General features: G+C 42.3%; 1 protein-coding gene across 1 annotated transcript in view; it reads left to right on the forward strand.

The window, feature by feature from the left end:
• RALGAPA2 (Ral GTPase activating protein catalytic subunit alpha 2) overlaps window positions 1-22,712 on the forward strand; it is a 281,692-nt gene that overhangs the window by 101,940 nt on the left and 157,040 nt on the right. The window contains exons 17-20 of the mRNA XM_060031295.1: window positions 8,407-8,544; window positions 10,013-10,110; window positions 14,875-14,965; window positions 16,315-16,491. Of these exons, the coding sequence (XP_059887278.1) occupies window positions 8,407-8,544; window positions 10,013-10,110; window positions 14,875-14,965; window positions 16,315-16,491 (504 nt within the window). The remainder of the gene's footprint in view (window positions 1-8,406; window positions 8,545-10,012; window positions 10,111-14,874; window positions 14,966-16,314; window positions 16,492-22,712) is intronic.

Below are 22,712 nucleotides of genomic sequence, written 5' to 3' on the forward strand. Positions count from 1 at the left end.
GCCTGTGAAAACAATGGTTTTTGAATATTTTGTTACGTCCTGCTGTTTTATAAATGTAATCTGCATAGGCTACACGAGCTTTTACTCACTTCTATTATTTTTACGTATTTTTAGTCTTTTAAGAAGGCCCAGAACATTTTTATGGTAGATTTTGGTTGTGCAGAGGCCACCTTTTAATGAGAGAACAGGAAGCAGCTCATGACATTAGTTTGTGCACTGTTATCATGAAGAGTTTTTATTATGGAAGACCCATTTGAAAGTGACTTTTTTGTCTAATCCCAGTAAGAGAATATTTTAAGATTATTCTATTATAATTTGCCCCACAGACTACACTTAGACTGAGAAACTGTCAGTGATGGTGGCAAGAGGGAAATATAAAATCAGCAGGTGTGGAGTAGGGGCGTGACAATTAATTTAACAGAGAATGTACTCGTTTGCACCTTAAAAGGACTGGCAGGGGGAGTCTTAAGAATGACAGAGTCAGCCTCCATTCCTGAGTATGAATGATGCTAAAACTTTACATGTCTAAAGTGAATGGTTAAAGCAAGTCAATTAATTTTCACACAAAATAATCTATATTTTATTATCTCTAAAATATCTAGTGATCAATTTTAGAAAAATGCACAATTATTTGAATTATAAGAGGAAAACCTTTTTTCTTTTTTTTTTCTTTTTTTTTTTGCGGGACACGGGCCTCTCACTCCCGCTGTGGAGCACAGGCTCCGGATGCGCAGGCCCAGTGGCCATGACCCACAGGCCCAGCCGCTCCGTGGCATGTGGGATCCTCCTGGACCAGGGCACGAACCCGTGTCCCCTGCATCGGCAGGCGGACTCCCAACCACTGCGCCACCAGGAAAGCCCAAGAGGAAAACGTTTTAAAAGCAACACTCAAATGAAATGTCCCTGACATTGAGCATTAGACAAATCTTTTAGGAAATTTGAAGTCAGTCAGTTTGATGTTTACACAGAAGTCGTTTTCACCTAAATAGTATCTTATACGTTTGTGATTATGCTGTAGTCAGTTCTGCAGACAGTTCTGTAGAGCTGGGAATTCTGATAGAGAGTGGAGGAAGACAGGAAAGTAAAAAGTTTGTTTTGCTTTTTGCAAATGTGTCACTACCGTTTGTAGTTGTATTCCGTTAATGTTAAATAAAATCATGTGAAAATAGTACAGCAAGTAAACCTCCATATTTTTGTTTTAAGGATAAAACTGGTTTTACTAATGGTGGTTTCATATGTATGAGGCCTATTCTCTTCCTGTGTCTATCCATTTTCTCAAATGGTTTTGACTAGCAGTACATAGAAACTTAAGAACACCGTAAATTTTGTACTAAGAAATTGTGGATTTAATAAGCACGAAATGTGATTTAAAAGGATGGGTTTCATGGAGATTTTTTTACCTTTTTCCCAAATATCAGACCCTTGAATGTTCAACTTGACTTTTATGTGTTCTGAAGCTTTTAGGCTCTTCAGTTTACTAAACGATTTGCTTCTGAATACAGTCATCTCTCAGTAAACCAATTTTTGAATTATTGATTATTTATGAAACCATTTTAATCTTAGGTTAGATTTTCCGTCCCTCACCGTGGCCTTTTTTTTTTTTACTCTTTTTTTTTTCGGTACGTGGGCCTCTCACTGCTGTGGCCTCTCCCGTTGCGGAGCACAGGCTCCAGACGTGCAGGCTCAGCGGCCATGGCTCACGGGCCCAGCCGCTCCCCGGCATGTGGGATCCTACCGGACTGGGGCACGAACCCGCGTCCCCTGCATCGGCAGGCGCACTCTCAACCACTGTGCCACCAGGGAAGCCCCTCACCATGGCCTTTTTGTTTGGACCCATTAGGAAGAGAAAACTGGTTGTAATGTCTGCCCAAGTAAACAAACAAGCTAAATGTGAATCTGATACACAGCAGAAAAAAAGGAAAGGCTCAACATACAAAGCATTATAAAATGAGATTGATTATTTGTGAAAGTCCTGTGCTCCCATGCCATCAGAATGACTGAAAGTTGGCTGTATTTAGAGACTATCATTAAATACTGTGCTTTGTGCTAACTTCCTTCAAAGTTTGAAATGACCTCCTTTGAATATTTAAAGAGAGACCAGAAAAATAATAATAATGAAAAGGAAGTGAAAGATCCTGCGGTTCTTCTGACATGATTGTTGCTTTATCTCTCCTGGAAGCTAAGCGAAGCCAGTCTGTCAGCAGCTGTGCCCACCTCTCTGAGGCTTTGCCCGCCACTAAAAGCGTCCCGCTTCTCCTCCACACCGTGAGCGCTCTCTTCCCTGGTCTATCTTACACCTCTTGCTCTCACAGGCTGTCAGGTACTGTAATGCTGTCTCATGTGGCACCCCCACGTCCCTGGGCTGCTCTCGCTTGCCTCTGCGCCTGGCTTCCTTTGTTAATTTCCCCACGTCACGCATGCCTACCTGGCCATTGCACTTTGCCTTTATTTTCAACGAATATCAATTGTTTCTATGCAGTTAAGATGCTTAGTAGCAATTGGATAGTCAGGCAGAATTTCTGTAACACCACTGGTCTTTGCATTCCCAGCTGAGCACGATAGTTTTTACGAGGGGAAAACAGTGATGCCTGCCTCGTGTGCCTTCAACAGGGAGCCTACAGAGAGGAAGGAAGTCTTCATAACATTCTGCAACACTTACGAGTGTGCCGATGTTAGCATGTTTGCTGAGCCTCCCCCGCAAAATGAATAAACTGGAAAAATTCTGCAGGCTAGACTTCCTTGGAGTTAGTAAATCATGTAATAATTCATGTTTAAAGTAATGATCAGTTTATACAGATTCATACTGATTATTGAGCTTAGAGTCAAAAAAAAAATGAAAAAAATGGCTAATTTCCAAAACAAAGAAATGTTATTCCTGGCCTTCAGCCAGTTAAAATTGAGTTTAGCTACCTGTTGTTTATATACAGAGCACTTTCTGGTTTATTAAGATGTTACAGCACCAGAAGAAATTTTTGGCGTGGACACCTCAACAAAAGGATTTACTTTGCTCTACAGTGAATAATTAGGTCTATGTGTACTTATTTTTCAATGATCCTAAAATGAACTGAATCTTCTTGCGAAAGCGGGAAATATTTCCATGTTCTTTTTATTTTCCAAAAGATGGTATTATAGACTAGTACTTATTTAATACTGGAGATAGCTTACTTGTGGCTTTGAATGGCACTAAATCATGTCATATTGTGGTTTAGCAAAGCAAAATTAGCTTCATTCCCCTGATGAGAATCTAAAATATCATATTATTTAATTTCTAGAATATGAGGGAAGACTAAGAACTGTGTTTCTCAGAAAGCTTTTTTTCCCTAGTAAATACTGAAGTTGGAAAATAGAAAGAACGGTACAGGAGAAGATGGCCACCAGTCAGTTAAATTACCGATGAGCATTAACTGCTTCATAATTTGGTTTTCCAAAAAATACTCCTGCCTGGAGATGATTAATAAAGTATTTAAAATACTTCGGCTTTCTATTTGGCTGATATACATCCATAAGGAACTTTTTGCATGGTGAAAAGTTTTCTTTTTTCACAACCCACTTTTTCCCATTTCGTTTAAGTTTTTTTAACTAGTTTGTCCAGAATGTGTTCTCACAAGAAATCTTTTCCTGTTAGTAATTTCATTTTGGAAGCTTTTTTCTCATTCATTATTATATTTTAGTTTACTCAGATTCTTGATTCCTATATTTACATACACAGTTCCAGCAGAAGCAGAATATGATTTAGAGCAGGGGTTCTCAACTGGGGACGATTTGCCCCCCGGGGAACATGTGGCAATGTCCAGAGACATCTGTGGTTGTCACAGCTGGGGTCGTGCCACCGGCATCCAGTGGATGGATACTGCTAACCATCCTACAGTGGAGAAGACAGCCACCACAGAGAACCGTCTGACCCAAAATACCAGCGATGCTGAGGTTTGAGAGACCCCGACTTAGCGTGGCGTGAAGCAGGCCATGCTTGCTCCGTGCTTTCCGGCCTCTGCCATCCTCACTACCGGTTTTACAGCACAAAGGGTGAAGGGACCTAGCCCTATGGTGAATTTGAGGACGATCTGCTGATCTGTTTCCTCTGAAAACCACAGTCGCAAGCTCCTCCCTCATCTGAAGCCATTTCTTCTTTACCAGAAAAGTGAGCCACAGTCCCGTGTAACTGTCCTGGCAAGAGTCTGGGCCCAGAGTGATGCGGTCAGTCCCCAGTCTGAGATTGTACATCTGCCACTGACTGGCACACGAGAGAATTAAACGTGTGCTCCAGTTTGAATTCTGGTGTTGGCATATCTTGCTAACCTTTTGCTGAATACAGATGTAGTAGGCACACATCGCATGTGCATAATACACAGGCAATTTTAATGTTGACCTTCTGGACACACGTTCTTTACTAGAAGATGATTGCTAATTTTGTTTTCATTTAAGTTAACATTTCTTGGTTTTGTTCCTTGTCTATATGATTATTCAACCCACCAAAATTGTTTTAATAACCGAAACTACAGAGAGTTACTTACCTTCACCCACTGTGATGTCTTATTCTGATCCCTTTGGGGCTCTCTATTTGGTGGCAGCAGAACTTTGGGACAGTCACAACCACCTATATTCCGTTAATTAGTATGAATAGCTGCATAAGCGAACACGTGGGGGTGGAACTGGCAGTTTCAGTGATTTCCTTTTTTTCTCCTTTGTGGAAACAATTCTTTCTAGCTGTTTTGCAATTTTAACTGCTTTTATGTTGGGACATTTATCGATCTGTAGCCCTTACAGGCCATGCAGACGGTAGATTTTATTTTACGTTGGGGGATATTGTAATAGTCGTAATTAGAGGATCAGTGATCTTCCCTCATTCCAAAAGAGGCTTCATGGGACCTGATTGAAAGTCTCACTTTGCGGCGTCTGCATCTGGTTCTCTGGCTTCCAGGTAGCGCCCAGTTATCAGGATGTGCTTGTGGGCAGGGTTCGGGCTGATTCACCTGTGGTCCTTGTGGGACACGTCAAGATGCTGAGTTGATTTATGTCCCTTGTGCTTTTCATAGGGTCAGCTTGCTTTGTGCCCAGTGCTTTAAAAGTTAGGAAATGGCACAATTAATTGTGCTTGTGCAACCTCATATGAGGGGTAAATGGAACCCAGAATTTTGGTGATTGAAGAAATGAGTCTCAGTATGTTTAATAAGATGGATGAAGGAAGGCTTAGATTAAAGAGTGAATGAAATTTCTTTTGAAAAGTAGTCAGATTCTTGAATAAATAGAAGTTTCTGAAGAGTTTACACACTTAATTTAATCATGCCAATTCTTCTCTCAGTGTGGGAAAAAATGAAATTAATCCTTACTCGATCATTTTTCTGGTGCTTTGAATGAGCTTTAGAAAGCAATGATTTAGTAATGGTGTTGGTATTGTGTAACGTACACTATCAAGAAGCTAGAAAGTTGGTGCTTTCAGAGTTTGGGTTATTGGGTTAGCTCTGCTTGAGAGAAAGTAAATGATTCGGTGAATCTGACATAGAATTCAGCTCTTTGGAGTGATTCAAATTGTGTGATAGTCAAAACAGAGAATGCATTAGACCTCCCAAAATTTATAACGCAATTTTTATGTAACCTAGACTGTCCTTTTTATATTTTTCATATCAGATAATCCTCTACCTTGGTATTTGCATATCAGTGTTAAATGGTTTTAATCTGTTATGAAAGAGCATTTGCTACAGCTGATCCTGTAGAAGGGGTGCAGCCTTAACAAAAATAAAAAGCCAGCAGAGGGAGCTCGAGAACTGTTTAAAAAAGAAAGGAAAAAGGTATTAAGAAAATGTTTCTGATATTCATTTGTTCATCTATACAAAACAAATCTTGAGTATATACTTAGTACAAAGTATGAGAAAAGGCCAAAAAGTGTACATATGTATAACTTGTGGGATAAGGAGAATTTATATCCTTTTTTTCACACTCTGTCAACATAACAGCCAAGTATAGGGACAGCTCAGGGCACCGTCCCCACACAGCCTGACAGATCCCTGGACCCATGGTTCTCCCCTTTCCTCCCACTCTTCTCGGCGGTTCCCGTCCCACCTCTTCCCATGGTTTCTTCAGGCTTGGACTTCCTCCATCTGAGAAGGCCCTACCAACAGGTTTACAAAAACAGAGCATTAAAGCCACATCAGGCCAGCCTGTTGGGAAGGCAGACCAGCTGGCCATGGCAGGCTCTTCGTCTGTCTGTTGTCTGAGGACCAGTGGGGACACTCGAGTTTGGAAGCCGTGGTCCTGTGGCTCTGTTGCATCCCACCAGATGGCGTCATTCTTTATCTTGAAAATGATGCTGCCACTGTTGGCCCCGCTCTTATTTGTTTCTGCTAAGAGGCCAGAAACCAATATCTACCAGTTCTTGGCATCACGTTTAAGGGAATAAAACCCACTCTTCCCACTGTCCATAGAGACCAGCGGGTGCCAATTATCTTTTAGAGAAGTAGGAAGCTCTTGGGCTCCCTCTGCTGACCTGCTGACTGGGATTTACAAGCAGGTTCATTAACAAGTAGAAACCCTTCCCAGAAGGTGTCAGTATCTTGCATAACTAGAATAAACAATGAAAGAAGACAGTGGGAAGGATGGTCCGCGGGGTCATCTGGCTTCTGTTGCCCGCTGCTGAGGAGCCTGGGAGTAGAGCCGAGGGGGCTGGTTTCTGCTCCGGGATGCTGGGCGGAGCGTCCCAGAGCACTTAGGATGTCCGGTGTTTCTCGTGGCTGTTCAGGAGCAGGGAAGAGCAGAGACAGCCTGGAAAGACGAGGCTGTAACGGGTCTGTCTGCTCCTGCCACCTTCCCTTACTCTGCTTGTCCCCTAAGCCCAGCTTCCCATCAGTATCTGAATGGAGAATGTGGCCCAGGACTTTGCATTATAAGCGAGGGATCACACACATCTCACGGTTTTGAGGCCTGGTAACTTGTATCAGTGTACTTAAAAATGGAGCTTTTATGTGGATAGTAAAAGTAAAAGCAGCAGTCCTTCGGTGAAATCCTCCGTGTTATATTCAGAACCTTCCTACATACACCTTCCTGGTTGGGGCCGACCAGCCCTTTGGATTGTGGCTCTGGTGAAAGGGTTACACAGAATGGGGGCACCTTGGGGGTAAGTTGCATTTCAGGTGAGGAAGCAGGTGACACTTCCAGGTAAGGCTGAATTTTGATGAGTCCCTTTTTAAAAGGACTGAAACTTCAGCTAATGAAAATTTGGGGAAAATCTGGGTGTAGAGTGCCGTGACTGCACAGGGGAGTGTGGAGCCTGGGGTGCAGGCAGCGGTGGGGGTCACACGCAAGGACCACGTGGCAAGTCCTACAGGAGGGGTGCCTGGGCGGCCTGGGGGAGGTCAGCCTCGAGGGGGGAGCTGCAGGGGCTGTGTGGGCGGGGCCTGCTCAAGACTAAAGTGAGGGAGAGCTCCTGGTGGGGGATCAAGCCTGTGGGGTGACCTCTAGGGGCCCTGGAGTGCAAGCCTGACGGACAGTGATGGGGGCCTGGGGCCTCTGCAGGAGGAGTGGCGCGGTCGCATCTCTCTTGTAGCGGGACCTCTCTGAGGCCACAAGTTAGGAGTCTGATGGTAATGCCAGAGCAGAGGGATGCTAGAACCCCAGAGCTGCAGAGAGGTGATGGGGTGACTCTTCAGCACCTTGGGTTGTCTTTGGAGATTAAAATGAACCGTGAAGTTTAGAAACGAGCTCGGAGGGACTTCCCTTCTTTAGGGGAATATGGTTCATAGATATCGTAGCTGGGATCACCCAGTGGTCAGTGCTCAGCTGTGGTTTTCTATTTTATGACATATATTTATTGATTCTCTAAAAACACCAATGGGTCGTTTTTGTACTTTAGTGATTAATTCAACCTTGCATTTGGTGAAATGTCATTAAATAATTACAGTATTTTATTTTAGACAGTTGTACATTTATCTCTTAAAAAGAATAATCAAGTTGAAATTCCCATTTCTTTTTATCTTCCTTTAGGGTGTGTGTGTGTGTGTGTGTGTGTGCGCGCGCGCGCGCGTGCGTGCGCGTGATGTCCCACTCTTGCACATGTAAGTGACCTTCCCTCGCATCTCCCGGCTCCCTCTTCCCTTGACATGCCTGTCCCTGAAACGCCAATGACTTTCACAGTTCTCAACCATTCTGCTCGCTCTCCCTTCTTGTTTTCTTCACTTTGATTGAAAGAAAATGTTTTGTAGAACTGAAAAAGCAGATGTACACTTGGAGTGGAATATTACTGTTAACAAGTGTAGAAAACTTTATGTTGTGAAAGACAATGATCTTACTGCACAATTTTTGTGGAAAAAAATAGTATCTAAAACTATGATTTTGAGAATCAGTTGTTTTAAGTAGTGAAATTATTTTTAAAAATCTTGAAATACATCCCTGCATGTTCTGTGTCAATGCCCACAGAAGTGGAAGAATGCCCGCAGCCGGAAAATGCAGCTGCAGCCGAATCCGGCCCCCTGGCAGCAGCCGAGCAGCAGCCAATGGTTCGGAGCAGCAGCAGCCCTGACGTCACGGAGCCACTGTGCTCAGAGGCCCCTCCGGGTACCAGCAGCTTCCCTTACTCACACGGGACCGTAGATTCTGGCCGGGAAGGGGCTGCATGTCGTGTGGCTTTCTACATTTATCCTAACTCTACTCTATTTATTTCAAGGGAATTTATAAGTTGATTTGCAAGGATGTAATTTCTGGCAATGAAATATTTTAACTACTTATTTTAATCTATCCAAATTGTGTGTGTGTGTGTGTGTGTGTGTGTGTGTGTGTACTTTTTTCAAGTGTGGCATGTTTGAGGACTAGAAAAAAGTCCAGAGTGGCTGGAGTGGGCGGGAGGTAGAGAATGTTCACCACGGGTGAGGGAGGGCAGCAAGTTACGGCGGAGGCAGGGAGGAGAGGTGTGAGGGGTGAGGAAAGGGCTGCGAGGAGAAACGTCGACAGTGAGAGTGGAAGGCTGACCAGACTCGTGAAGGAGTTTATTAGCAGTGTGCAGAGTCTGCTGAGGTTGAAGATGATAACTTGTAATAGCATTAACCCACACAGTTTCTCCAACAGCTTTTAGCAGCAACTGGTGTGGAGGGCAAAGAGGCAGATGGTTAGACCTGTAAACAGTGACTAATGTATTTTACAGTGAAAGCACATGTTTAAACGTATCTTGCAACAGTGAACACGCTTATTTAGTTTCATGGGTTAGAGAAGAAATCAACCCAGCCATCCCCTAGTCCTTAATGTCAGCGTCATGCCAGCCTCATCAAATGCGTAGGAAGTATCCCCTCTTAGCAATCCTCTTGAAATAAGAAAATACGGTAAAAATAATTTGAGAAATGTATTATCTGAAAGATTTTCTCTTCTCCAAAAGTTTTTGTGTAAGATCATTATGACTTTTTTTCCCCCTTAAATACTTGGTAGAATCCATCGGTTGCTTGGAGTTTTCTTCTAGGAAGATTTTAAAGTACTATTCAAATTTTTAAATCACTATAAGACTATTCATATTTTCTTTTTCCTGTTTTCTTTTGGATAAGTTGTGTTTTTTTCCTAGGAATTCGTTCAATTCATGTAATTTTTTTTCAAATTTATTGGCCCCAGACTACTCATAGAATGTGATCTTTTAAATTACCTTTTGCAGGCTTGGTGGTGATACTCCCTTTTTTATTACTGACACTGGTTATTTCTCTCGCCAGCAACGCTGAGCCACCTCACTGCTTCCTTTCCCCTTCAGCTTGCCTGGCTGACTCAGGCAGCTCTTGTCTGAGACCCCTTCCCCGAGGCTCCGGGACAGACCTTGTTGCCTGCCCCCTGGGTAACGTAACCCAAGACAGTGAAGCTGTCTGTGCGTCAGAGACCAGGTCTATGGAGCAGACGTGATCCATAGGCTACCAGTGTGCTGGGCCCAGATCTCTCTCTTTTGTGTATCTTAGGATACTTAAATTTAATAATTACCTACGTATAAAAACCTTTTCCAGTTTTACCATCTGAAGTATTCCTGCTGTTGATTCTCCCTCTCCCAAATCTCTAGGTCAAAAGGTAGAAAATGCACAGAATGCGAGTTCTTCAGAGCCCAGGCCTGTTCAGGAGAACAAAGGACATGAGAAGAAAGAACATGAAGGAATAACAGTAAGATCTTTTCAGAATATATCCATTTGTCATTAAAAATAAACATACAAATTATTGGCACAATACATAAATTTATTAGTGGTGTGATGCTATCTTTTAAAACTTTTTTCCATTTGGATGTGTTTTAGGGCCAAATGACCTTGAGGCCTTTTAAAGCCTTGCCTACTTTCTATGTAAAATTACAGTCAAATTACAAACATAGGGAAAAAATAAACATGAAAACAGAATTTACCATCTGGTCTGTATGTGCCCTTTCTATTTTTAAGGAGCATCCTTACCTTCAAACAAACGTTCAGATTCCCTATTCCTGATATCACTTTAGGTTGTAGCCTCCACCTGACACGAGTTCCTAGATAAGTGAGATGCTGCAAAGATCTGTTACAGTTTCTTTTTTTTTTTAATCTAAAATAGCATTTATTATTTTTTTAAAACACAACTTTAAAGTATAAAGAAGAAAATTAAAAAGTAACCCTAACTCATTCATGCAGATAATTCCTATTTATTCATTTTCTAAAATTAGTATATATGAATAGAAAACTCAGACATCACTGAAAGGTACAAAATAAACAAAGAAAGTCTCTCCCTACTCTGCCCTGCCTGGAAGCTAATGAGTGTTAAATTTCCTCTGTCTTCATTTCTGTAAAGGACATATACCAGTTTGCACATTCCATATGTATATGTATATTATATGTGTATATTTCAATAATCAGCTAAACACCCAGAGGCTCACCACCAGCTTAGGAACTAGAATATCTGCAGTGTTGTTGTCGTGACCTGTGGGCTTCATCCTGGTCCCTCAGAGAGCAGCTTTCTGTTGGCTTTGTGTTTATCGTGTCCTTGCTTTGCTCTATAGTTTTGCGCAAAATGTATGTATCTCCAAACAATATGTCCTTTAGTTTTCCTTATTTTTAAACTTTACAAAAGTGGTATTATTGCTTTGTTCACTCATTATTATGTATTTCTAAGTCCACATTGCAGCACGTAGCCCTAGTTCATTGCTTTCTTTGCTGTATGATACTCCACTGTGAATAGACCACAGCCTACTTTCCCATTCTCTTGTTGACAGACATTTAGATTGTTTCACTTTTTTTTTAAAATGAAAAATGAAGCTATGTACATTCTTCATCAAGAATGTGAGTGGAATTGATGAGTCACAGAGCAGCATAATGTTGTTCTTTACAAAAGAATGTGTCTTTTTCCAAAGTGATTGTACCACTTATGTACCAGCGGTGTGTAGAGTTACCATTCATCCACATTCTTGTCAACACTTACTATTGTCAGATTTTAAATCTTTTGAGTCAGGTGGGTGGAAATGGGATCTCATTTTATTTTGCATTTTTCAAATTACTAATAAAGTTTAAAATCTTTCCTTATGTTGATTGGCCGTATGTCTTTCATCTGTTGAATGCCTACTGATGTCTTTTCCATTTTCCTATTGATTTCTTTGTCTTTTTCTCTTTTATTTGTACTAATTCTTTATATAATCTGAATACTGATCCTATGTTGGTTATGTTTCTGGCAAATATCTTCTTCCAATGTCTGGCATATATTTTCACTTTCTCTATGTTGTCTTTTGATGAACAGAAGTTCTTAATTTTGATATTCTTGGTTATCATTTTTGTGGTTATGTTTTATGAAAATTTTAAAATATCAACTGCACAGGGATAAAAGTATTTACCTTGTATTTATAAGTGTTTCGGTTTTGCTTTATACATTTAAGTCTTTCAGCTACCTAGAGTTGATATTTATGGAGTGAGGTGGAGATCCAATTTCATTTTTCTTTCCCCACATGTATATCCACTTCTGGGTCCCATATATTGAATTCGTTTTTCCTTTATTAATCTGAATGCTACCTTTCTCTCATATATACTGCTTCCCAGATGTGTAAGGCTTTATTTTGGTGCTTCTTGAATCATTGGTTTCTTTGTCTCTCTGTCTTAATTACCATAGTCCCCCCACTTCCTTCTTCCTTCCTCCCACCCCTTCTAATGGAAGCTATTTTTCTACTATCTTTTGTCTTTCATTGTTGCTGTTGAGAGGTCTTCTGTTCATCTTGTCTATTTGTTGTTCCTTGTTGTTCTTCATCCTTGTCCTTCAGTTTCACCACAGTATATTTAGGTGCATTTTCTTTTGGTCTATACGTTTGTCCTGTTTTGGATATGGTATATGTGCCATGTGTCTTTGAACACTTGTTCTTCCATTGCTTCTGGAAAATTCTTGGTAACCATTTCTTCAAATATTGCCTCTTTTTTGTTCTCTTTGGCTCTTTCCTTCTGGAATTCTGGGTAGAAATATATTTAGACCTTCTCATTCTGTCTTCCATGTCTCTCAAGCCCCCTTTCATATTTTTCATTCTCCTTGGCTATGTGGGTGCATTCTGGGTAGTTCATCAGATCTTCACTCAGTTCAATAATTCTCTCCTTACTCATAAATAGTCTGCTGTTTAATACTTTCATTCAGTATTTTGGTTCAACACTTACACCTTTTGCTTCTGCAAGTTCAGGTTAATTCTTTTCAAGTATATCTTGCAATCTCTCATAATCTCTTGTTGCTTGCTCATTTTTGTGATTGCCATCTTTTATTCCTTTAAAATAATCACAGATTATTTTATTCTAAATTCTAAACTCTTTATCATTATCTGAAATCAGCCTGATATTTGTTGTTTCTGAGACTCTTGTGCCTGGTGGTTTATTTATTTCCCTTGCTGTTTGGTGATCTTTGATTGTGAGTTCCTACCTGGCTCATCTGAATCTACAGAAAACCTGGGTATCTGAAGTGATGAAGTTTCACCAGGGCAACATTTTCATTTGTTTCTTCCAGGAAACAGGGAGCGCTGTTAATCCTGGACTCTTGGTCCTTTTGCCACAGGGAGTGGTAACATTAGATTTACCCCTAAAGTAGCCCCATTTCACTGCCCTGGTTTCAGTTTGCTTTGTGGGGTAGGGAGAGGGTGTGGATCACTTGGAGGTTTATTTTACTTCCTGTGAGCCCCAAATTTTTATGTAGGTTCTAGTTCTGTAGTGGGAGGATATTTCATCTCTCAGAGAATCAGAAGCAGAAGAGCCCACATTCTGCTTTGCAATTAAGGAAGTATCCTGGGTATATTTCCATTGTCATATTAGACATATATTATCCTTCCTTAAGGCTGAGTAATATTTTTTTCATATACTGTTAATCTTCTAAATATCTTATTTATGACCTACTTCTGTGTTTTAGCTTAATAATTATTCTGTCCTTTAATTATACATCTTAGTCCCCCCTTTTCATGTGTTTGCTTGTTTAATATTCATTCCTTTAGTTGGCTCATTGAATCCCATGTTTTTTGTATACTCTGAACTGGAGGGCCTTAAATATATATCTTCACTTTTGGCTGTATCCTCCATCTCACCAGTCGTGGATTTTTATTGCACACTTATAGCACATTCTCTTTAGATATTCAGCCCAAAGATGAAAATTAAAATATCAGAAACTTTCTCAAGTTCCTCTATCCATTGTCTGTCCATCCATCCGTCCTCCCTCCCTTCCTTTCTCCCTCCCTCCCTCCCTCTCTCCCTTCTTTCCTTCTTTCCTTCGTCACCATCATTCTCATGGTCCCCTAGATTCATATCCTTCCACTCCCATGTACAACTCTTATATAAGCTCTCATATAAGCTCTTGACTGTCATTCTGCAGCATTTTTAAATTTATCTTTTCTTCTCCTTTTCTACCATCAAAAGCCTTATCTCCTCACTCCTGAGTCACTGTAACAGTTCCATAGCAACTTCTTAACTCTGTCCTGCAGATAGCTACTCGACTTAACCTTTCTTGTTTTGGTTTTAATCACAATAAGCTATTGTCTGGAACAGACAGTTGCTCATTTTGTCAATACTGGGTTGAAATTCCTAAGCCTGATGTTGGCAGCCCACTGGCAGCTGCCTCTTGTAGAAGGTGGTCGCATTTTCTTCCTACCATTTTCACCTGACTGCCCTGCATGGCCTGCTATAATCGGCTTCTTTTCCCGCACATAGAACTTGCTGATTCCTCAGTGCTTCCTGCCCTGAGTCCCCTCCTGCCTTCTCTCTACCACCTCATGTCTGTTGCTTCTTGAACAGCTACTGTCACTGTGAGCCGATCAAGGTAATGCTTTATTCTGCAAACCTTTTAGAGAGAGTTGACTCGCATATTTTGCTACTCTGCATTGTAACCGCTTTGTGTAATTTGTGTATGTTTTGTCTTTCCAAGCCAGTTATGTAAATTTTAGAGGATGCGAATTGCCTCACAGTGTTCTAGTCCCCTGTTTTTAAACCACGGTCCGGTGCTGAGCGGTGCTCAGGAAAGCCTGCTGCACGCGTAACAAGGGAAGCACTGAATGACCTTTGGGAGTCTGGGTGGAGTTTCTGCCTTCCCTGCCAGCACCCTGGCCATCCACGGGGACTTAGGCTTCCTGGAGGATTGTATCCCTTATCCATGTGTGCCAGAGCAGAGGTACAAGTAGAATTTCAAAATAAATTTCCATATAACTTGGCACCCCTCCTCAGTAGACCATTTTAATTGGATGTCAACTGACAAAGTAGAAGCCTTAAATTTCAGATCTTGTGTAATTTATAATTCAGTTATGGTAATTTGTGAACCCGTATCCTTCCAATGCAAAACGTCATTCAGTTTTTTTGTTGCCCGTTATTATTGTTTGTTTCTTTTTCTTTAGAAATGTGGACTAGAAACTTACCGGTCTTATAAAAATGAAAACTTCCCTGTACCAAATGCAATATTTCTTTCTGTCTGAAGATCTCAGTACGAAGAAGCAGCAGCCCCGCTGAATTGGATTTGAAAGATGATTTGCAGCAGACGCAAGGGAGATACAGGGGGAGACAGAAGAGTGAGTGCCAGCAAATGTGGTCTGTGTTCCTCCAGCTTCGGCGAGGCTGCATTTTGTTCCCTTTTGACTTTCTAACTCGAATGATATCTTATCATCTGAAGGCACGTGGTCGTGAAATGGGACATCTTTATTCCTGGGATCCCAGGATTGAAGGGTGGTTAGTGTGCACATGCAGTTGAATAGATCCAGTCAGTTACCTATACCTTCGAGGCCTGTCTTTCCAGCCCTGGGACTTTCTCCAGGTGAGAAGCACAACCAAGGTTGATGTCTGGGTGAGCAGACAGACCCAGAAGGAGAAACGGCCTTCCCCAGAAAGTTTCGCCAGGTTAGGAGCAAAAGCTTCAGAAGTACCTTGAAGTCAACGGCATAAGTATTTAAAAAATAAAATCTGACTGGGATGCTGAGACGTACCATCACATACTGTGAAATGCAGTCCCTGATACTCCGCTTCCCTGAGGTCCACTGCCAGGGCCCCTCCTTCTTGGCGGATCCTGGTGGAGGGCGGAGCAGGGCCTCTTAGGCTCCACCTTCTAGAGTCCTGGGGCAGTCAAAGTTAGGGACCTAGCAGGTTGGGGACTGGGACAGCTGTCAGTTCTCTGCAGGTGAAGAGCGGACAGCAGATTAGAAGCGGCAGGGCTGGGGGACTGTCAGCGGCAGATCGAAACGCAGCCGGCAGAGCTGCAGGCAGAGAGGGCGGACACCCCGAGTCCTTGTGGAGCAGACGGGATTTGGGGGGCAGGCTGGCTGGGTCTGTTCTGTGTCAGACTGAATAGTCCTGTGAGGCTGCACAGCCTTTGAAAGCATCCTTGTATCGTGACAAATTAGAACTTTTTAGTGTTTAAAGGGGAGAGTCTCTACTGAAGAAAACCTTTTGTGTGGGACACCTCATCCCCCGGTAATCCTGGGTGATTCACCCCAGGTTCAAGTCTAGACATCAGGCACGAGGTGGAAGCCATCCTCGGGCTCTTCAGCCTGCCAGCATAAACTCGCTTCTGTGGTGGAATCGATTCCCCTCCCCTCCTCCACCCACCCCCGTTTTGTAGTTGAATAAGTCAGGGTAGAAAGCGTAAGAACTCGAGGTGATCTTCTCCGTACCTGGGGGAACTCAGTTAAGACCCCTGAATAGGGTGCGGCTTGGGCTGTAGGTGGCACGGCCCATAAGGACTGCTCGTGCCCCACGCCTGGAACCTCTGTTTCATTGACCAGGAGCCCCACGCAGGCACCTTTTGAGCCTCTGTCCTGAGAACGATTCCTGCTGGGACAGCTGCTTAGTTCCCTGTGTGCTGGGATTGTGGACATGCTGGTTCCCTGCTCTTGGCTGTCTCAGACTGTGTCTCCCATTGTGCCAGGTGACAGTGTCAGCAGTGACCCTGCTCTGGGCTGCAACACCGAGGCAGAGCTGTCCCTGAGCCCGTGGCAGATCTGCGAGGAAGACCCGGAGCTGAGCACGCCCACGGATGCTGTGACTGACTCCGATGCCCGCCACTGGTTACAACTCAGTCCCACGGATGCTTCCAACCTCACAGGTAACCAACTGCGTCTTTGAAAAGAGGCGCCGGTGCTAACACCGGTTGGGAGATCCCAGGGTTTGCCAGTTGCAAGAACTCTAGGGGTCCCTCAGCACAGTGATAATGGGGGCTCCCTCCTCCCACATGGGTGCGCCGGCCCCAACCCCCTGTTCATAATCAGTTGTGAATTCGCAGAGTCCTATGTGGAGAGGGTGCTGAAACAGTGGCCGAGAAGGGAGGAGGCCTGCCATGCCGACACCCACTGTCCACCATGGGAGGAGGTCTCTGATATTCATGCCAAGGCTTTGCGATCTGTGACCAAATGTGATTTACTCTGGAAACAGAGAAGAGTGATTTTTCCAACTGGCATGTGTCCTAAATCCAGGATAAGTTAAAGAATTTGGATAGCTTATTGATTACTATTTTCTTTAACTTTACTGTAGAATGTTTGATATATACAAGATAAGTTGTGAGGCATGTGTAAGTTAGGGACTGTAGTAATCAAATGAACACCAGCAAACCTGCACTCCGTGTAAGAAGTAGAACAGCTGCCCCACCAGTGAGGCCCCAGCAGGCCCTTCTCAAGTCCTTCCCCTCCCGTCATCCTGTGACCCTGTCCCCAATTCTTCCTAAAATCATGCCCTTAACTTCTTTATAATTTTACCACAATATCTGTCTCCTCAAACACTACATCATTTAATTCTGGTTTTAAGCTTTTGAAAAATGTTGTCATATTCTGTATTTTTGCAACTTTTTTCCCTCGAGTATCTGTATTTCTAAGATTCATGAACAGATTACAGAGCCAAACTTTCTGGGTCTGCATCCAGACTCTGCCAAGGAATGGCAGGGTGGCCTTGAGCCAGTGAATCTCTCTGTCCTTCAGTTTCCTTTCTGTAGAGTGGGGATAGGAATCGTCTGTATTATGGGTTGTTGCAGGAATCAGTGAGTGAGCACCTGAGTCAAGAGCGCAGAGCAGCGTGTGTGGAAGCACTCTGCAGTCTTAGCTGTTCACACGCACACACACACGTCCTGTGACCCTGGGAAAGTGAACCTCTAAAGGCTCAGTTCCCTTACCTTGTGACAGGGGAGGACGGGGACACCAAGAGAAGTTGGGTTTTTGTTTTGCTTTGTTTTGCTAAGTGTCAGGAGAGACTAGTGTTCTGAGGAGCTCAGCGAGGGCGATGGCGACCACGGCCACGTCCCTCCTGGCCCACTGCATTCCTGCATCCACAGACGTCCTTGATGAGAACAACAACAGCAAACCACAAAGCACGTGTTGAGTAAAAAGTGGTATTAAAATGCTAAAAGTCATTTTAAAATTAGAAGTCAAGGCAAAACTTTGAACTTCGTTTTTGTTTTTGTTTTTTTTAACCAGGCAAACTGGTTTTCACTAATGACAATATAAAATTTAACCAGCCCCTGATGTTTTTGGAAGTTCCTAACGGAGTAACATAAAAACTTCGTAAAATTTAGTTTTTGGTAAAACTTAGTGTCGGATAAAATCTTTTATCTATGAGGTAGATAAGACCAAGGAGAATAATCTTCATGTGTATTTAATGTGTATCTTAATTAAGACTAGAAAAACGAGCAGAGAAAAACAAACCAGTTAACTGTAAATGAGTAACGCATTGCCCTATAATGCTGTATATGCCGTCCTTCAGAGATAGTGGACGTTTTTGGTCTAAGTATTCACATCTGCCAGTGGTAGGAGCCTTGCAAAATCAATGAGAGAATGATTGGCAAAGCCATGTGCTGACTTTTATAAACTATTGGGTAGTATTGATAATTTGTGCTTCTCAAATGTGTGGTTCTTTTGGAAATGATTTTAAATTCTTCGTATATATAGTGATACATAGACATGTATAATGATTTTGAATAATAATACCATAAACTTATAAGGGATTTGACAGTTTACAAGGAACTTTGAGGCATCCTCTTTGATTTTTATGGTAAGCAGGCCAAGTCATACAAATTCTGTTCTAGGGATGGAGAAGCTGAGACCTAGAGAAATTGTGTTGTCTCACTGGGGAGTAAGTGCCAGAGTTGGAACTGGCTTCCAGAGTGTTCTGACTCCAGATGCAGTGCTGTGCCTACTCCTTTCTTCTACGCTGCTGTTAAAATTACAGCTGCAAACCCCTCTGAACTATTTGAGAATTATTAACACATTTATGGAATAAATGGCTTCTTTGGGTCCAATATACAGATTGTCCAACGGAAATCATCTTCGTGGTACTATCAAAGGCAATACTGAATTTTCTGTAAGTTGAATTTACTTAAACAAGGACTAGTTTTAATTAGTTTTATTGAAAGGAAAGAAAATTGGGTGATTATGTCTTTTGTCTGTCCTCTGGGAAGATTAGTTCTGATCCCATCTCAGAGTGTGCATGGGACCGCTCAATTTAATAAACTCGTGTGAGGTAATTTTATATGATGCACTCTCTGTTGTGATTAACTCCTCCAAATACTTAGTTCTTCTTTGAAATTCTAATATCGAGAATCAGTACACTCAGTTCAATAGTTCATCTTGTCATCTGTGAAAAGGACAAACCGTAATATGATAAGGTTTAAGGATTATCGCAGTTCTGAATTTAACTTTCTGTTCTTAGGAGAACAATTTCTTCATAAATGGACAAAATAAAACTCATGTTACCCTGATCTCCAGGACACACAAAGAGAGTGACCCAACAATTTGAGTGTGTCTCTGTTTCTCGTTGAATAATCCTACCAATTATCAAATGCTTAGAATAATAAACTGCTTCCAAAATCTTAAATTCCTTTATCATTGGCAAGCTAACAGTTCAGTTTTATATTTGCTTTCTTATTTAAATCATTTCATGTTTTCTGAGAATAGCAGCTAAATTTATGGTGCATTGTTTCACAGTGTGTCTGGGATTTGTATGGCAAGACATGGAGACATAGAGATGATTGTCATGAAGGAAGAAGTTTATAGAAATAGGGGCACGACATGCCATGCAGGGGGGCACATGAGGAGGCACAAGGGTTAGGGGCAGGAAGACAGGGGAAAACGTGGGCAACAGTCTTTACTGTCGTTTACATGGGAAAGGGAAGGCAAGGCAGGCTATGCAGACTCAGGAGCGGCTAGTTGGGATAATTTCAGCAGATCCTAGAGCACAGACACTGGCCCTGGTTGCCTGGTGCCAGACCTCATGGTGATGAGGGCACAGGGACATCCCCTTGATGGCAAGAGCTGGACAGAGGAGGTAGGTGGGAGGCCTGGGTTTGGGATTGTGGGGTTCGCATGTGGAAGACACACTCCCTGGGGAGTTGTTTGCTATCTCTAGGAATTAGCTAACCCTGGGACGGGCAGTCCCTTCCTGGTCAAGGAGGCCCCAGATGCCAGAGCGTCAAGAATACGGAAAATAAGAAATTAGAGTTGACTCGTGCGTAAGTTTTGTTCTGTTGAGCTTATGATTTTCTAGGGGGGAGTATTTTTGACTCTATAGGTAAGAACCAGTATTGCTGTTGACCTCATCTCTTATTTAGCAAATAAGCTTATAGTCTAGAAATACTGAATTTGATGCTATAAGAAATAAAAAGATGAATAAGTCATAGCCATGACTGACTTACGAGGTTACCAAAAATAAGACATTTATCCTGATAAGGACAAATAATGCAATAAGTGCTATGTGATTTATTTAAAAGGAGTTTTAATCACAGGGATAGACGAATAGACTAAGGGAATGGAGTATAAAATACATACTGGATCCACACAGGCACGGAGTCCTGATACACGAAAGAGACAGCATTCCAGGTCTGACAAGGGAAGAATGGACTGCCCCCACAAAGGCCTGCGGGACAGTATTTAGCCACAGGGCAGGAAATGGGACAGATTCCCTACCTCCCACCTTGCCCACAGCCAGGTCCCTATGGATAAAATACTTAAATGTGGAAAGGAAAACTTAAGAACTTTTGGAAGAAAATATCCTCTAAAATTATGTCTAAGACCTTGGGGTAGGGAAGGCTTTCTTAAATGGGATGGAAAAAAAAAAAAGCTAACCATAAGAAACGTGTCAGTCATTAATTCAACTTCAGCATAAGGAAAACTTTCCTTTCATTGTCAGAGAAACTTTAAGAACTCAGGGTTAGCAGAACACTGCAGGTAAGGGCCAGCTCTGTTGCTCCTTCCAGGTGCCTGTCAAATCACTGATACGTTTTAAGATAAAGTTCAGTAAGAAGTGGTTTTCAGCATTTTGCTTTAGTTGGGGAAAGGTCAGTGGTGTTCCCCGCCGCCCCCCGCCCCACCGTTGCAAGGTAAACTTCAGGGGCAGGATTGTCATTGGTCATTGCTCACTGGTCATGTTCACAGCTGATTCTTGGCTCCCAGGACACTACGTAGCAGGAGAGGAATAGTCAGTAAATACTTGAATCAGTGAATGAATAAGCTTTAAGCTGCAGGCTGTTGTTTGAGTTAGCTAAAAACAGCAATGAAATTTTAACCTTTTTTGATAATAAAAAATATGTACGATTGCGTTTCCAAGTCTCTTGTTTATCACAGCCCTGCCTCTAGATGTTGTTATCAAAATCCTTTGACCATTTCTGCTTTTAATTATAACTTCTGCTTTTAATTATCACTGTTACCTGCCACCAAAACCATTCACAGGAATGGTGTGTCAGCATCCTCTGCCGTTGCAGACATTTTTGGCATTTCCACCAGGCTTTGATCTATTTTGAAAACATAAAACTTTCTAAAGAAAAATAACGATGAGAAGTACCGTGGGGTTGCTTGCTCTCCTTTGTAATCTTTAACATGAATGTTGCGTGTGCCTGGGAAGCAGATGAGGAAGGAGAGAGAGGGTCAGGCGGCAGTGACGGTCAGCAGAGTGCCAACCTGTGCCTTCTCCACTTTTAATCAAAAGTCTAGGCCTAATTTTTCTGGTCCCAGAATTAAGGTGTTTCTGTTGAGCCTTTGGGTTTGTGCCTTTGGTTAAGTTTTCAACTCAAAAGGGAAAATCATTGGGCTTCCCTGGTGGTGCAGTGGTTGAGAGTCCGCCTGCTGACGCAGGGGACGCGGGTTCGTGCCCCGGTCTGGGAAGATCCCACATGCTGCGGAGTGGCTGGGCCCATGCGCCATGGCCGCTGAGCCTGTGCGTCCGGAGCCTGTGCTCCGCAACAGGAGAAGCCACAACAGTGAGAGGCCCGCGTACCGCAAAAAAAAAAACAAAAGGAAAATCATTTCCAAAGCACCAGCTATGTTTCATCAACCCTCCACCAAACCTACACGAGACTGCTGCTGTGTGAAGCCGCCCTTGGGTCCTAAGTGCCTGTTTTACTGATTACCAAGACTTAACTCACGGCTAAAATCCTTTGCATATTTGCAAAGTTCTGAACTTTAGATTGCTCCTGTATTAAAGTCCTGTATGTGTTGGGAGAAAGATGATATAACTTTTATTTGTTTGCAAGACTTCCTACTTTAACAACAAAAGAATGTTAATGTCTCTATAGCATTTAATAATAATGGAACAAAAAGATGCTAGGCTAGCATACTAGCTTGCTCGTGAAAAAGAAAATGAACTAAGTGTTTGGTGTTTTTAAGGTGAACATGAAATTTTCAGAAATCTCTCAAATCCCAATTCTTAATTAAGTGCTGCTTCACTGAGGAACCATCCACATGCAAAATGTCAGCATCTGTTCTGTTACTTATGCCATGAGTGGAATAATTTTGGGTAAAAACATTTCAACTCATTAAAAAATTTTTTTCACAGTAATATTGAGCATGCGATCGTTTCAAATACCTCGAAAAGACTCCCTGTATTTTGATAATGTGATGGGGGATGCTACCTAGAATTTTATCACTGAGGAATACATTTTTCTGAGAGCAAAGCAGTATTGAAACAGTTTCTTTTTTTGGAGGGGGGGATCCTTCCATAACTGAGAATGTGTTTGCTGGCAGGTAGCAGGGAGGTGTAGGTGATAAGACACCTGAACTCTGTTTACTTGGAGCTGTCACTCAAGGGAAGTCCCAGCCTGACTAGAAGGCTGGAGGCTAATCTCCACCTCAGATGGCTGCATTTTGGGGGTGATGGTTGGGGATGGAGCAAAGCTCTAAGTCACTGAGTTCCCTTACTTTTTTTACCCCTCAAGGAATTAAAGACTCATGGATGAGAATTTTTCTCATTCTTCTTGAGAAGAATAAATGCTGTATCATGCTGCTTGTTCACTTGGGAGCTTAGGTTGGTTCGTAAGGTTCATTTGAAGCTTCAGCAAACCTCCTTGGACTG

The sequence above is a fragment of the Delphinus delphis genome, chromosome 15, assembly GCF_949987515.2.
Source record: "Delphinus delphis chromosome 15, mDelDel1.2, whole genome shotgun sequence".
NCBI lineage: Eukaryota > Metazoa > Chordata > Mammalia > Artiodactyla > Delphinidae > Delphinus > Delphinus delphis.